At 48.8% G+C, this 16,971-nt stretch overlaps 1 protein-coding gene across 1 annotated transcript in view; it reads right to left on the bottom strand.

Moving 5' to 3' along the window:
• Positions 1–16,971, bottom strand: part of LOC103641981 (uncharacterized) — a 92,837-nt gene that overhangs the window by 60,794 nt on the left and 15,072 nt on the right. The window contains exons 9-11 of the mRNA XM_008665285.3: positions 8,301–8,377; positions 8,101–8,218; positions 5,976–6,059 (exon numbers count right to left, since the gene is read on the bottom strand). Coding sequence (XP_008663507.2) covers positions 5,976–6,059; positions 8,101–8,218; positions 8,301–8,377 — 279 coding nt within the window. The remainder of the gene's footprint in view (positions 1–5,975; positions 6,060–8,100; positions 8,219–8,300; positions 8,378–16,971) is intronic.

Genomic DNA, 16,971 nt, shown 5'->3' with positions numbered 1-16,971 from the left:
GCAGCACGGCTAGCGGCGACGAAACTAGCAGCATTGAGGGCGGAAGTAGAAGCAGCGGAGACGACGGATGCTGCACGTGCGGTGGCAGCAGAGCTCGAGGCTGGCGAGGGAAGCAGCGTGAGAGCAAGCGGCACAATAGGCAATCGCGCATCCCCATGGGGCACGCGCAGCGACAGCCCAGATAGGCGCAGACGCGCCGACGGCGCTTTAGGCGGTGGCGCATGCGGCGGCAACCCAGACAGGCGTGGACACGTCAGCGATGCTCCCGGCGGCGGGGGTCAGGTCGACAGAGATCGTGGCCACTACAGGCGGTGCTCCCGACGGCAGCAGACGGGTCGACGGAGATCCGGCCTCTATAGGCGTCGCGGCTCTCCCTCCCCGGATCGGTACCATGGTCACCCCGGTGTCCAAGTTGTTGTCATGGACATCGGTCGTGGCGGTGGGTGGCTTACCCTTACCAAGACCGACTACGTCGAGTGGGCCACGGTGATGAGGGTACGGCTCCAGGTTCGCCACAAGTGGGAAGTAGTTCGATACGGCGACGTCGACTAATACGAGGATCGACGGGCGTTGGATGCCCTCATTGCTGCAGTCCCGTCCGAAATGCAGTTTTCGCTTTCCTAGAAGCAGACTGTTAAGGAGGCCTGGGACGCCATCACAGCGACCCGCATAGGCAGCGACCGTGCCCGCAAGACCACACTGCAGGCACTTCGCAAGGAATGGAAAACCTGTCCTTCAAGCCAGGTGAGGTTGTTGATGACTTTGCTCTCCACCTCAACACTCTGTTGCAGAAGATGGTGCAGTTCGGTGACAACACCTACAATGAAGAGAGAGCTGTCGAGAAGCTCTTCCGTTGCATCCCCAAGAAGTACAAGTAGATCTGTCGGGATTTCGGACCCGGGGGGTCCCTGGACCGACGAGTAAATTTGTCGCTGCGTGTCCCTGCCCAGATGGGTTGGTGCGAGATGGAACACAAGAGGGGGAACAAGCCTTGTATTATCTTGTACCAGGGTGCTCGTAGTAGGGGTTACAAGCATTGCGAGAGGGCGAGAGCGAGAGGGCGAGAGCGAGGGGGCGAGAGAGAGAGAGAGAGGGTCGGGCCCTGCTCGTCCTCTCCCTTCCCTTTGCCTTGCGTTCGTGTACACGTATCCTCGTATGTTCGTATGTTCTCTGTGTTCGTGTGTTCGCGTGTTCGCCCTCTCTCCGCCTCCTCTTCGTGGGGCCCTGGACACCCCCTTTTATAGACGTAAGGAGATGCCCAGCTGTACAATGGGGTGCAGCTGGGAGCTAATGTGGCTGGCAGGGAAGTGCCCTGAGCCCTGTACAGATAACAACGTGGCCGTCGGGGGGCGTCTCGAGCCCTGTAGAGGTAGTGTCGTGGGCGTCGGAGAAGTGCCTTGAGCCCTGTAGCAGTACAGCTGTTGGTGCTGCATGGATCCTGCTGACGTCTCCTTGCTTCCGTAGGGGGCTTGAGAACCACCGACGTCATGGTTGCATGCGGGAAACCACCATCGCCTGTTACCGGGGTAAGCTGGATGGGACGCCGGTCTTGTTCCTTCGTAGCCTGAGCTAGCTAGGAGTAGGGTAATGATGCATCCCTTGTGGCACGGTTGATCCGAGCCTGAGGTCGGGCGAGGCGGCGGCTCCTCCGAGGCCGAGGCTGGGGCCGAGGCCCAGGGTCGGGCGAGGATGTGACTCTTCCCGAGGCCGAGGTCGAGGCCGAGCCCTGGGGTCGGGCGAGGCGAAGATCTCCTCCCGAGGCCGAGGCCGAGGCCGAGCCCCGGGGTCAGGCGAGGCGGAGCTTCCTGTTGCGCCCGAGGCTTAACTTGACCGTTGTCGGTTTCGCCCGGGTGGTTGGCACAGCAGCCGGAGCGGGGCGGGCGGCGCTGTTTTCCTGTCAGATCGGTCAGTGAAAGGGCGAAGTGACTGCGGTCACTTCGACCTTGCCGACTGAGGCGCGCGTGTCAGGATAAGGTGTCAGGCGATCCCAGCATTAAATGCGCAATCCCAGCATTAAATGCGCATGCGATACGGTCGGCTGGTAAGGCGATTTGGCCAAGGTCGCTTGCACGACAAGGCTTGCCTTTGGCTGAGCCGAGGGCGCGCTCACTGCCTGAGGAGACCCTCGGGCGAGACGTGAACTCGTCTGAGACCACTGTTCCGCCCGAGGCCGGGCTCGGGCGAGGCGAGACCGCGTCCCTTGGTAGACGAAGCTTTGACTTTGACCCGAGCCGTAAGCCTTTATGGTTTGCCCTGAAGGTGTTTACCGACCGTGATTAGGAGTGTTGGGGGTACCCCTAATTACGGTACCCGACAAGATCGCTCGCTCGATCGAGTCTCTGCTAGACCTCTCCACGATGATGATCGAAAAGGCGATAGATCGTCTCAACGTCGTCGATGGCGACGAACTACAGGCTCTCTCTAGGCCTATCACCATCGGCGGGAAGCTACATCTCACTCGGGAGCAGTGAGAGGCCTGCCAGGGTGACAAGAAGGGGGAGTCCTCCTCGACACATGGCCGTAAACGCGGCATACCGCGCAAGGCGCCTAGGACTGGGCGCGAGGACATGCTGAGGGTGGTGCCCGCAGAGGCGCCCAAGGCGGCCCCGTCGGCAACAAGAAGCCAGCACGAGACGACGACTATCACAACTCCGAAATACGACGACTTCACCATCAAGTATGTCCGCTTTGAGGGAGCTGGGTGAGTAGGCAACTCTTCTCCGAGCAGGTCTACCCCAGCCCCCAAGTCTCCACTGACTCCAACGCCACCCTCTGCAGCTCTAGCTACAACGAGCTCTTTGCCACCACGCTCCCCAACCATGACTCCTGCTACAGGGAGCTCTTCGCCACCACATACTCCAGCACTGACGGTAACCTCTCTAGGAACGTCTTCTCCGACGCCAACTCGTGTCGAGCACGACCCGGTGGAGCTCGGTACCCCGTTCTCCAACAACGAGGAGCGCGTCGACGCATGCTACAACGGCGAGTTGTTGTCGTATCGTACGATGGAGGGCCCTCTCATCGACCCATCGATGCTAGGCCTGGCGTCTCGCATTCTGGCAGGAGAGTTGCATCTTGGATGCGACGACGACAAGCCTCGATCTTTCGCGGAGGCCGAGAAACACTCGGCTTGACGTGTCACGATGCAGTCGAAAATGGACGCGGTTGAGACGAACCGCACCAGGGAGCTTGTTGATCTGCCTCATGGTCCTCGTGCAATCACCCTTAAGTGGGTGTTCAAGCTGAAGAGGGATGAAGCCGACGCCATCGTCAAGCATAAGGCTCACTTGGTGGCACGCGGTTTCTTGCAGCAGGAGGGGATCGACTTCGATGATGCTTTCGCCCCCGTGGCACGGATGGAATCCGTGCGACTCCTCCTTGCACTGGTAGCCCAGGAGAGCTGGCACGTTCATCACATGGATGTCAAGTCGGCGTTTCTTAACAGCAACTTAAAGCAGGAGGTCTACGTACACCAACCGCCAGGTTTTGCGATCCTTGGCAAGGAGGGCAAGGTGTTGCGCTTGCACAAGGCCCTCTACGGCTTGCGACAGGCACCGAGGGCGTGGAATGCCAAGCTAGATTCCACGCTCAAGAGGATTGGTTTCATGCCAAGCCCGCACGAGGCGGCCATCTATCGACGGGGCAATGGAGAAAATGCCCTGCTGGTGGGTGTCTACGTCGATGACATGGTGATCATTGGCGCCAAGGATGCAGAGGTGACAGCATTCAAGGAAGAGATGAAGGCCACCTTACAGATGAGTGACCTAGGCATCTCTACTATCTGGGGATTGAGGTGCACCAGAGTGTCTCTGGGATCACACTTCGCCAGACGGCCTACGCCAAGCACATTGTTGAGCTGGCTGGGCTCACCAATTGCAACTCAGCTCTCACTCCGATGGAGAAGAGGCTGAAGCTGAGTCGCGACAGCACGACGGAGGTGGACGCTACACAGTTTCGACGTCTTGTGGGGAGCCTTCGCTACCTCGTCCACACACGACCGGACTTGGCATACTCCGTCGGCTACGTTAGTCGGTTCCTGCAGCGACCAACGACATAGCACGAGAAGGCTGTGAAGAGGATAGTCCGCTATGTTGCGAGGACTCTCGACCACGATCTCTATACCCGAGGTGTCCTGGGGAGGCACATCTTGTCGGGTACAGCGACCACGCCGACGACATCGACACTAGCAAGAGCACGAGCGGGATCCTCTTCTTCCTCGGCAAGTGCCTCATTAGCTGGTAGTCGGTCAAGCAGCAAGTGGTGGCCATGTCTAGCTACGAGGCCGAGTACATAGCGGCCTCCACCACTTCGACTCAAGCGCTCTAGCTTGCTCGACTGCTCGGTGATCTCCTCGGGAGAGACATTGGAGTGGTGGAACTCAGGATGGACCGTCAGTCCGCTCTGGCGTTGGCCAAGAACCCCGTGTTCCATGAATAGAGCAAGCACATCCTGGTGAGTTACCACTTCATCCGTGACTACTTGGCAGAAGGGAGCATCAAGGCACGCTACATCAACACCAAGGATCAGCTTGCGAACCTGCTCACCAAACCCCTTGAGGATCAAGTTCCTTGAGCTTTGTTCAAGGTCTGGGATGGCTCAACTGTCCAACAAGACGACGCACAAGACTTAGGGAGAGAATTGTTGGAACAAGTCTCATGGTCTTTGGGAAGGACGGATCATCTGCTGTTGGTCTTAACTGCAGTTTTTTACTGCTTTGAGGACAGCGGGCAGGACAACACCTTTCTTTACTGCAGTTTTCTTTTGACTAGAGGACAACGCATGGTCTTGTGGAGGACAGCATGTTGTAGGACAGCATCATCTCGTTTAGCATCTAGAGGAAAGCAAGAGCTTTTTGACTGTCCTCCTTTAGCATATGGAGGACAGCAGGGAGTGTAGTGCAGTGTGTTCACTGTGTAGTGTGTAGTGCAGTGTGTAGTGCAGCCCTTAGGGCTATAATTATGTATCTCTAACCTTTAGATGGGTATGGCATTGTGTAGTGTTTGAAAAAATAATCAGAAAATTGCCCCAACTCGTAGTGTCATCCTCTCAATGAGAGTAAGAGTTCTGTTCCTTACATATATGACCAAATCTAGGAAACAGTGCAACACATCTTAACCTCGTGTTTTCGCCCGTCAATTTTGGTTCAGTATCCTCTCCCCTTCGGCTTGGGCACCTGGCACCCAGCTCTGAAGCCTCATCCTTCATTGAATGGTGGCGGGATATTAGTTGTAGAATCACCAAGGATAAAAGGAAAGACCTTAATTGCGATATCATTCTTGGAGCCCGATGCCTTTGGTTACAAAGAAACGGAGCTGTTTTTGAGGGGGGAGTTCTCCTATTCCCAAAGCACAGCAGTGCTTCCTAAATGAATTAGGTTGCTGGGTCATGGCTAGGGCAAAGCACCTTGGCAGCCCAAGTCTAGCTGAAGCTTTGTGGGTCACTGGGTCGAATTAGTTTCTTTTCATTTTTTCTGTATTTGGGTTCTGCCTGACCTTGCTCTGCATGGCCTTCTTGTAATTCTTTTTGCTTTCTTCCCTCTTTAATATAAATATGTGCAGCGCTCTTGCGCGATCGAGAAAAAAGGTCACTCATTGGTTCCTCTGGTTGTGTGCAGATGAGATGGACTGACCTACAGGGGCGGATCCTAATGTAGGGCCTAGGAGGGCTCAAAGCACAAGTAAAGGTTTGGCCTATAGGGGGCGGACCCTTATGTTGCACGGGGGCAACTTTCATGACCTTTCTAGGTCGGGACTTCGATTGAGCTTCTCCTTAATATAATACCATTGGGGCGGTCTTTCCCCTACCGGCCGAGTTTTTGGATGTCAAAATAATCGGATCCGATAATGCGGTTAAAACCGAACGCCCACTCCTAATCACAGGAAAAGAACTGTTCTGTGACAAGAATTTAGGTAATACAATTTGTAAGAAATGTTATTGTTATTGTACATAAATGAGGTTACACGAGTTGAAAATACCTGCTCAATCCTATAAAATGGTGCAAGATGGCTGTCAAAATAATTCTTCTCATTAGCAGCTTCACTTCCAGGGCTAACCCAAAGCTGACAAAAGAAAAGGAATTAAAATCACAAGTTGTTCCAAACGAAAATGTATTCATAACTGCTTGATTAAATAACAGGAAGTATTGTAGATGTATTTCGGTAATTTGCATATGAAGTCTTCAGTTCCAAATTATGCCAATTCATTTTTTTAACGGAAAATACAGCAGGGGAAGCCCCACTGTAGAATTTTATGAAATAAAAAACAGAAACCTGTACAAAAGAGAGTATTTACAACAAACAAACCAACCAGAAGGCTAAGGTAGACACAGCGGGAAGGGACCACAGACCAAAAGCCAGGGGGCTAAGAGAGAAGATCTAAAGAGAGGAGAAAAGCTGCACGTTTATCATATCTCATTCTAAAGTCTAACAAGTTTCTTGCTGCCGACTGAGTATGGGGAGAGGCGCGGGAAGGAGATGAGCAAGAGATGTTTAGACTGCAGAATAGTTTGGCTCCGATACCAATTGTAAGCAATGGGACTCTTACTCTCATAGAGAGAATGACACTATGAGTTAGGACAATTTTTTGTTTATTTTCTCAAACACTACTCAATGCCGTACACTTCTAAGAGTTGGGGTTACAATTTATAGCCCGATAGGCTGAACTACAGATGCTAAAGGTATGTCCTAGATGCTGTCCTTAGATGCTAAAGCACAGTCAAAACTGCAGCAAGGCTGTTGTCCTAACTGCTGTCCAAACTACAGTCCTTCACATGTTGTCCTTAGATACTAAAGCATAGTCAAGGCTGCAGCAAAGCTGCTGTCCAAACTGCAGTCCTCCATCCTGTCCTTAGATGCTAAAGCACAGTCAAGGCTGCAGTAAAGTTGTTGTCCAAACTACAGTCCTTCATGCTAACCTTCACAAAGCCTACAAGACTTATTCCATAAGACAACCCCGACTAACAAAGACATCAACACAATGATAGCCTACAAAGCAGGCAAACCATGGTGGTGAAGCATCCACCAAGATAAGTGGTGGTAAAGCATCCACTATTGAGAAGACCACAGCGATCTCGACGGCAAAACATCCACCAAGGAAGTCGGCACGACAATAGTAGTAAAGCATCCGCTAGAAAAAATACAATGGCAGCCAAGTATCCGCCAGAGACGAGATTCACAAGGGTGGCGGCAAAGTATCCACCACGGAAACTAAAGAACAACGGCAAAGCATCCGTCGGAGAAGAGACTTGCAGTGGCAAAGTATCCGCTCAACGAGAACCAACGACAATGGTGGCAAAGCATCGATAGAAGAGTAACAGAATATTGGCGGCAAAGCATCCGCCGAAGAAGCAACAAGGATAGCATCAAATCATCCATTGAAGAAGCGGCAACAGAAGCACCTCTGCAAGAGGACCACTATAGGACAAACAAAAATGTTGAAGGATATGAAGTGCACACAAACACAGCAAAGAATCCACAGCAAGACGGATGATGCACCAGACACAACACGGACAACGCCATCCAACAAAGACCAGGTTTTCACCCAGAAGATCCACGACGAGAGAATGGGAAGGTTCATTGATAGATGCACACAGAGGAAAACGGCACCCAACGGGCATCGCCATGTCGGCCTTCGCCGAGCACATGGGAAGCACTATTGAAGTTCTGGTATATGCAAAAAGTATCACAGCCATTTAGAGAACAACTCTAACATAAGGATACAATGGTATCAAAAAAGCACTGTTGTATAGAGGGATATTAGTGGTTTCCATTTTATTTTTTAAAAATGCACATCTAGTCACTAGTCTTATAAATAAGAGAGTGAAGCGATCAATCTAACATACACACAAAAATATAAATTACTTGTGATGTTTGTTACTTTCATTTTTCATGCTCCAAAGTCACAGGATGCAAATGTATGAGTAGTAACCGTCAGAAGAAATGTGCAATACTTGCACCGAATGGGTAAAGTAATAAATATCAAATACCAAAACACAAATTTAATTACAGATCTCAAACTGATTATGAGTATTTCACCAAAGGTAGGTCTTACTATGAGAAGACAGCAATTGTTGAAAATTAATGGTTGCAATAAATTAAGTACCTTTTCTGGTCGGGTTTCAACCTTGAGGCGAAAGAGACCAATGCATAAGAGGACAGGGACAAGCAATGACACACATAACACACGGAGAGGGTGTCTAGCAACAAAAATTCCATGCTTCCTGCAATGTACTTCTGAAAAATTAAGATAGTGTTTAAGCACTTGAAACATTAATTTTATGGAAACAATTGAAGGAATCTAACCTAAAGAAAATTGACATGTAAGTTTGAACGATAGAAGGATTGGATGGTTTGGCAGTAGAGGATGCAGCTTCAGGCACCTGATACCAAGATAGATTCACCAAAAACAATACAATGAACTTGGGAGAACTAAAAAACAAATGTTATGTAATGAAATAAGTTATTATATCATGCCAACAATTTTTGCTAGAGGATAATTGAATAATTGATTAATTAGGGAAATAGGGTACAATATATAGGCCAGAGTTACATCACTTAGTCTATCCCTAATAGGACACACGGGCTAGGTCTAGGCCCATAGATAGAACACGGTCTAACACCCTGCACAGTCAAAACTCTAGCAACGACAGATACTGCTCGAAATTCTGAAAACACCGAGGATGGCAAACCCTTAGTGAAGTCAACGGTGATCTATGAAGACATTGGGACATGGAAAACTCGAACATTTCCAATGGCGACACGCTCACGGACGAAAGTGGAGATCAATTTTGACATGCTTCAAGCGCTAGTGCTAGACAGGGTTGACGGAGAGGTAGACAACACTGACATTGCCGCAGTAGACAAGAGTACTCTTGGTGTGTTGGCTGTAGAGCTCCTGTAGGAGTTGCTGCCGAAGCCAACACGCCTCGGCCACCCCATTAGCCGCAACACGGTACTCGGTCTCGACACTCAGGTGTGAGGCCATGGGCTATTGCTTTAACGACTAGGAGATGAGGTTGTCACTGAGGAACACGACATAGCCGGAGGTGGATCGAGGTGTGTTAGGGCACTCCGCCTAATAGGTGTCGATGTAGACACAAGCTCGCTCGAAGAAGAACGTCATAGTAGAAGCCCATGGTCGAGAGTACCGTGATGGTACAGGAGCCACTTCACAGGCGCCACTTCAAGTAGTCAGGTACGTCTCTCATGGATCATGCATGTAGAGACACAGCTGCTAGACAACATAGAAGATACCTAGCCTGGTGAAAGTGAGGTACTAGAGTGCTAATGTAAGACTCTGGTAGGTAGTGGGGTCACTTACCGGTACACCATCACCTAAGGAAGCCTTCGCCTGTGTGTCCACCTAAGTAGCACACGAGTTATAGTCCACCATGCTAGCATGCTCCAGGATGTCTAGAGTGTTAGAGTGAAAGCACTAACCAGTTCAAACCAAAAGCTTAAGTTGTTAGGAGAAGATACGCAATCCACTTATAAACTTCAACACCCCCACTTTTTTTCTCGAAAAGCGCAGGAGAACTACGCCTAATTTTATTAGGTAGGAAGAAAAAAGGGTCAGAAAGGACCTGAATACAGGACCTCCTTATTGAAAGGGAAATGTGCCCTTGGGCCATTTCTAAGTATTTTGGTGATTTAGTGTCCAACACAAGTGCCTAATTGTAAAAAGGTGGACAAAGTACAAATCAAGGATAAAGGTATGTTTCTCAGACTTAGTACATTGTTTTATGGACTAATGTATTGTGTCTAAGTGCTGGAAACAGAAAAAATCGAGTTGGAGAAGAGATGGCTCGAGCAGCCAAAGTCTGCTCAGTCTGGGTGCACCGGACTGTCCGGTGGTGCACCGGGCAGTGTCCGGTGCGCCAGGCTGGCTCGAGAGAAAAGGCTGCTCTCGGGACTTCGACGGCGGTGTACGGCTATAATTCACCGGACTGTCCGGTGGTGCACCGGACTGTCCGGTGGGCCGTTCACAGGCGAACTCGTCGCTCTCGGGAATTCATCGTCGACGTACGGCTATAATTCACCGGACTGTCCGGTGAGCCAACGGTCCGCAGAGCCAACGGTCGGCCGCGCGATCTGCGCGGGACACGTGGCCGAGCCAACGGCTAGAAGGGGGCACCGGTCTGTCCGGTGTGCACCGGACATGTCCGGTGCGCCAACGGGCCAACGGTCGACTGTGCCATTTATGAAAGGAAATCGGGCACCGGACAGTGTCCGGTGTGCACCGGACTGTCCGGTGCGCCAGTCGACAGAAGGCAAGATCAGCCTTCCTAGATTGCTCTCAACGGCTCCTAGCTGCCTTGGGGCTATAAAAGGGACCCCTAGGCGCATGGAGGAGAACAACAAGCATTCCTACAACATTCGTTTCATTGTGATAGCATATAGAGCTCTAGTGGAGTTGTGAACTCATTGAGTTGTGTTGCGAGCTCTTGTTGCGACTTGTGTGTGTGTTGACACTCTGATTCTTGTGTCTTGTGTGCGTTGCTAATCCCTCCCTTGCTCCGTGTTCTTTGTGAATTTCAAGTGTAAGGGCGAGAGGCTCCAAGTTGTGGAGATTCCTCGCAAACGGGATTGAGAAAAAGCAAGCAAAACACCGTGGTATTCAAGTGGGTCTTTGGACCGCTTGAGAGGGGTTGATTGCAACCCTCGTCCGTTGGGACGCCACAACGTGGAGTAGGCAAGCGTTGGTCTTGGCCGAACCACGGGATAACCACTGTGCCATCTCTGTGATTGATCCTTGTTGATAATTGTGTTTTGTTGAGGATTCCTCTTTAGCCACTTGGCAATTATTGTGCTAACGATTAACCAAGTTTTGTGGCTTAAGTTTTCATAACTCACAGGATCACCTATTCACCCCCCCCCCTCTAGGTGCTCTCAATTGGTATCAGAGCCGTTCTCTTCACAAAGGGACTAACCGCCCGAAGAGATGGATCCTAAGGGGAAGGGTATTGTGATCAACGATAAAGAGAAGGAATCCTTCGTCAACGAGCCGAAGGACGACAAGCCTACCGACTCCGGCTCGGGCCATAGACGGAAGGAAGGGAAGAAGAAGACAAAGCGCATCAAGGAGATCGTCTACTACGACGACAGCGATGAGTCTACTTCTTCCCAAAAGGACGACGACCACAGTGACTACGAGAGAAGGAAACCGGTTAATTCGAACTTTTCTTTTGACTACTCTCATATTCCGCAAGGTTCAAATTCACATTTGCTCTCCATTCCACTCGGCAAGCCTCCACACTTTGATGGGGAGGACTACGGATTTTGGAGCCACAAAATGCGTAGTCACCTATTCTCTCTCCATCCTAGTATATGGGAGATTGTAGAGAGTGGAATGCACTTTGATAGTTTGGATAGTCCCATGTTCATTAATGAGCAAATTCATAAGAATGCACAAGCTACTATTGTTCTTCTAGCTTCATTGTGCAGGGATGAATATCACAAAGTGAGCGGCTTGGATAACGCCAAGCAGATCTGGGACACCCTCAAGATTTCTCATGAGGGGAACAACGTCACCTTGCTCACCAAAATGGAGTTGGTGGAGGGCGAGCTTGGACGGTTCGCGATGATAAGGGGCGAGGAGCCAACTCAAACATACAACCGGCTCAAGACCCTTATCAACAAAATAAGGAGCTACGGAAGCACGCGATGGACGGACCACGACGTCGTCCGACTGATGCTAAGGTCCTTTACCGTTCTTGATCCTCATTTGGTGAATAATATTCGTGAGAATCCCAGGTACACCAAAATGTCGCCCGAAGAAGTCCTTGGAAAATTCGTTAGCGGGCGAATGATGATCAAGAAGGCGAGGTACGTGGACGACGCTTTGAATGGTCCGATCAACGAGCCGCAACCCCTTGCTCTCAAGGCAACAAGAAGCAAGGAGGCGCTACCTAGCAAGGTGGCACAAATTGAGGCGGCCGGACTTAATGATGAAGAGATGGCCCTCATCATCAAAAGATTTAAGACGGCGCTTAAGGGTCGCAAGGGACAGCCAAGCAAGACCAAAGCCAAGGGGAAGCGCTCATGCTTCAAATGCGGTAAGCTTGGTCATTTTATTGCTAACTGTCCCGACAATGATAGTGATCAGGATCAAGGGAACAAGAGGGAGAAAAAGAAGAACTATAAGAAGGCAAAGGGCGAGGCACATCTAGGAAAGGAGTGGGATTCGGATTGCTCCTCCTCCGACTCCGACAATGAAGGACTCGCCGCCACCGCCTTCAACAAGTCATCCCTCTTCCCCAACGAGCGTCACACATGCCTTATGGCAAGGGAGAAGAAGGTAAGTACTCGAAACTCTACTTATGCTTCTTCAAGTGAGGACGAATCTAGTGATGAGGATGAAATAGACTATTCATGTTTATTTAAGGGCCTAGATAGAACCAAGGTAGATAAAATTAATGAGTTGATTGATGCCTTGAATGATAAGAATAGGCTTTTAGAAAAACAAGAGGACTTGTTATATGAAGAACATGACAAATTTTTAGAAGCACAAAAATCTCATGCCTTAGAAGTTAAGAGAAACGAAATGCTTTCTTGTGAATTATCTTCTTGCCATGAAACAATTTCTAGCTTAAGGAGCATTAATGATGATTTGAATGCTAAGTTAGAAATAGCTAGTAAATCAACAACTTGTGTAGAAAATGTTGTTATTTGCAATAGATGTAAAGAGTTTGATATTGATGCTTGTAGTGAACACGTACCTTCTATTGCAAAATTAAATGATGAAATGGCTAGTCTTAATGCCCAACTTAAGGCTAGCAAAAGTGATTTTGATAAACTAAAATTTGCTAGGGATGCCTACACGATTGGTAGACACCCCTCCATTAAGGATGGGCTTGGCTTCAAGAGGGAAGCCAAGAACTTAACAAGCCATAAGGCTCCCATCTCTGCCAAGGAGAAAGGGAAGGTCCCTATGGCAAGTAGTACTAAAAAGAACCATGCTTTTATGTACAATGATAGAAGACAGTCTCATAGGAGTTGTAATGCTTTTGATTCACATGCCTATGATTCTTATGCTATGTATGCTTCCAGTTCTTCCTATATGCATTGTAGAGATATGCCTAGGAAAATATTCATCATGTGCCTAGAAAGAATTTTGTTCATGCTTCTAGGAAAGTTATGAATGGTCCCTCTACAATTTATCATGCTTTGAATGCTTCCTTTGCTATTTGTAGAAAGGATAGGAAGATAGTTGCTAGGAAATTAGGGGCAAAATGCAAGGGTCATAAAACTTGCATTTGGGTCCCTAAGGAAATTGTGACTAACCTTGTAGGACCCAACAAGAGTTGGGTACCTAAGACCCAAGCCTAAATTTGCCTTGCAGGTTTATGCATCCGGGGGTTCAAGCTGGATTATCGACAGCGGATGCACAAACCATATGACGGGGGAGAAGAAGATGTTCACCTCCTACGTCAAGAATAAGGATTCCCAAGATTCAATCATATTCGGTGATGGGAACCAAGGCAAGGTGAAAGGTTTAGGCAAGATTGCAATATCAAATGAGCATTCTATCTCTAATGTGTTTTTAGTTGAGAGTCTTGGATATAATTTACTATCTGTTAGTCAATTATGTAATATGGGATATAATTGTTTATTTACAAATGTAGATGTGTCTGTCTTTAGAAGATGTGATGGTTCACTAGCTTTTAAGGGTGTACTAGACGGCAAACTTTACTTAGTTGATTTTGCAAAAGAAGAGGCCGGTCTAGATGCATGCTTAATGGCTAAGACTTGCATGGGCTGGTTGTGGCATCGCCGCTTAGCACATGTGGGGATGAAGAACCTCCACAAGCTTCTAAAGGGAGAACACGTGATAGGTCTAACCAATGTTCATTTCGAAAAAGATAGACCTTATGCAGCTTGTCAAGCAGGTAAACAAGTGGGAGGAGCACATCACAACAAAAATGTAATGACCACGTCAAGACCTCTGGAGCTGCTGCATATGGACCTCTTCGGACCCGTCGCCTATCTGAGCATAGGAGGAAGTAAGTATGGTCTAGTTATTGTTGATGACTTTTCCCGCTTCACTTGGGTGTTCTTTTTGCAGGATAAGTCTGAAACCCAAGGGACCCTGAAGCGCTTCCTAAGGAGAGCTCAAAATGAGTTTGAGCTCAAGGTGAAGAAGATAAGGAGCGACAACGGGTCCGAATTCAAGAATCTTCAAGTGGAGGAGTTCCTTGAGGAGGAGGGGATCAAGCACGAGTTCTCCGCTCCCTACACACCTCAGCAAAATGGTGTGGTAGAGAGGAAGAACAGGACGCTCATCGATATGGCGAGGACTATGCTTGGAGAGTTCAAGACCCCCGAGCACTTTTGGTCGGAAGCCGTGAACACGGCTTGCCACGCCATCAACCGGGTCTACCTTCACCGCCTCCTCAAGAAGACTTCATATGAGCTGCTAACTGGTAACAAACCCAATATATCGTACTTTCGTGTATTTGGGAGTAAATGCTACATTCTAGTGAAGAAGGGTAGGAATTCCAAATTTGCTCCCAAGGCTGTAGAAGGGTTTTTATTAGGTTATGATTCAAATACAAAGGCGTATAGGGTCTTCAACAAATCATCGGGTTTGGTTGAAGTCTCTAGCGACGTTGTATTTGATGAGACTAATGGCTCTCAAAGAGAGCAAGTTGTTGATCTTGATGATGTAGATGAAGAAGACGTTCCAACGGCCGCAATACGCACCATGGCGATTGGAGATGTACGGCCTCAGGAACATTTGGAGCAAGATCAACTGTCTTCCTCAACTATGGTGCATCCCCCAACCCAAGATGACGAACAGGTACCTCAAGTGGAGGCGCATGATCAAGGGGGAGCACAGGATGTTCAAGTTGAAGAGGAAGAAGCACCTCAGGCACCTCCAACCCAAGTTCGAGCGACGATTCAAAGGGATCATCCCGTCGACCAGATATTGGGTGATATTAGCAAGGGAGTAACTACTCGTTCAAGATTAGTTAATTTTTGTGAGCATTACTCTTTTGTCTCTTCTATTGAGCCTTTCAGGGTAGAAGAGGCCTTGCTAGATCCGGACTGGGTGTTGGCCATGCAGGAGGAACTCAACAATTTCAAGCGCAATGAAGTTTGGACACTGGTGCCTCGCCCCAAGCAAAATGTTGTGGGAACCAAGTGGGTGTACCGCAACAAACAGGACGAGCACGGGGTGGTGACAAGGAACAAGGCTAGGCTTGTGGCAAAAGGTTATGCCCAAGTCGCAGGTTTGGACTTTGAGGAGACATTCGCTCCTGTGGCTAGGCTAGAATCAATTCGTATCTTGCTAGCATATGCCGCTCACCATTCTTTCAGGTTGTACCAAATGGATGTGAAGAGCGCTTTCCTCAACGGGCCGATCAAAGAGGAGGTGTACGTGGAGCAACCCCCTGGCTTCGAGGATGAACGGTACCCCGACCACGTGTGTAAGCTCTCTAAGGCGCTCTATGGACTTAAGCAAGCCCCAAGAGCATGGTATGAATGTCTTAGAGACTTTTTAATTGCTAATGCTTTCAAGGTTGGGAAAGCCGATCCAACTCTTTTTACTAAGACTTGCAATGGTGATCTTTTTGTGTGCCAAATTTATGTCGATGACATAATATTTGGTTCTACTAATCAAAAGTCTTGTGAAGAGTTTAGCAGGGTGATGACGCAGAAATTCGAGATGTCGATGATGGGCGAGTTGAACTACTTCCTTGGGTTCCAAGTGAAGCAACTCAAGGACGGCACTTTCATCTCCCAAACGAAGTACACGCAAGACTTGCTAAAGCGGTTTGGGATGAAGGATGCCAAGCCCGCAAAGATGCTGATGGGAACTGACGGACATACCGACCTCAACAAAGGAGGCAAGTCCGTTGATCAAAAAGCATACCGGTCCATGATAGGTTCTTTGCTTTATTTATGTGCTAGTAGACCGGATATTATGCTTAGCGTATGCATGTGTGCTAGATTTCAATCTGATCCTAAGGAGTGTCACTTAGTGGCTGTGAAGCGAATTCTTCGATATTTAGTCGCTACGCCTTGCTTCGGGATCTGGTATCCAAAGGGGTCTTACTTTGACTTGATTGGGTACTCAGATTCCGACTATGCTGGATGTAAGGTCGATAGGAAGAGTACATCGGGGACGTGCCAATTCTTAGGAAGGTCCCTGGTGTCATGGAATTCTAAGAAACAAACTTCCGTTGCCCTATCCACCGCTGAGGCCGAGTATGTTGCCGCAGGACAAAGTTGCGCACAACTACTTTGGATGAGGCAAACTCTCAGGGACTTTGGCTACAATCTGAGCAAAGTCTCACTCCTATGTGACAATGAGAGTGCTATCCGAATAGCGGAAAATCCTGTTGAGCACAGCCGCACAAAGCACATTGACATCCGGCATCACTTTTTGAGAGACCACCAGCAAAAGTGGGATATCGAAGTGTTTCATGTTAGCACCGAGAACCAGCTAGCCGATATCTTTACCAAGCCTCTAGATGAGAAGACCTTTTGCAGGCTGCGTAGTGAGCTCAATATCTTAGATTCGCGGAACTTGGATTGAATTGTAGCATACATGTGTTTATGCCTTTGATCATGTTCATTCTGCATTTTGTTGCTTATTGTGGTGCTCAAGTTGTACAAACACTCCCTGGACCTCACAAGTCCTTTTTGCAAGTGATGCACATATTTAGGGGGAGCTGCGCTACAACTTGACCCTTTGAGACTAACCATGTACTTGAGTTTGGTTGTTTTAGTCTTCAAGGAAAAAAGGTGGACTTGGACCATGCAAGACTTCCACTGCACTCCGATGAAAAGAGTAACTTTTTCAAGTTCATCTTTATACTCTTATTGCCCATTTGCTCTTATTTGAAGATTTTGGTGAGGTAATGGGGTTAAAGGGCCAAGATTGATCCCGTTTTGGTGCTTGATGCCAAAGGGGGAGAAAATAAAGGCCAAAGCGATAAATGGATCAGCTACCACTTGAGAGATTTTG

The sequence above is a fragment of the Zea mays genome, chromosome 10 (genome assembly GCF_902167145.1).
Source record: "Zea mays cultivar B73 chromosome 10, Zm-B73-REFERENCE-NAM-5.0, whole genome shotgun sequence".
Classification (NCBI taxonomy): domain Eukaryota; kingdom Viridiplantae; phylum Streptophyta; class Magnoliopsida; order Poales; family Poaceae; genus Zea; species Zea mays.
The sequence above is the reverse complement of the archived record's forward strand: the minus strand, read 5'-3'. Positions and strand labels throughout refer to the sequence as shown.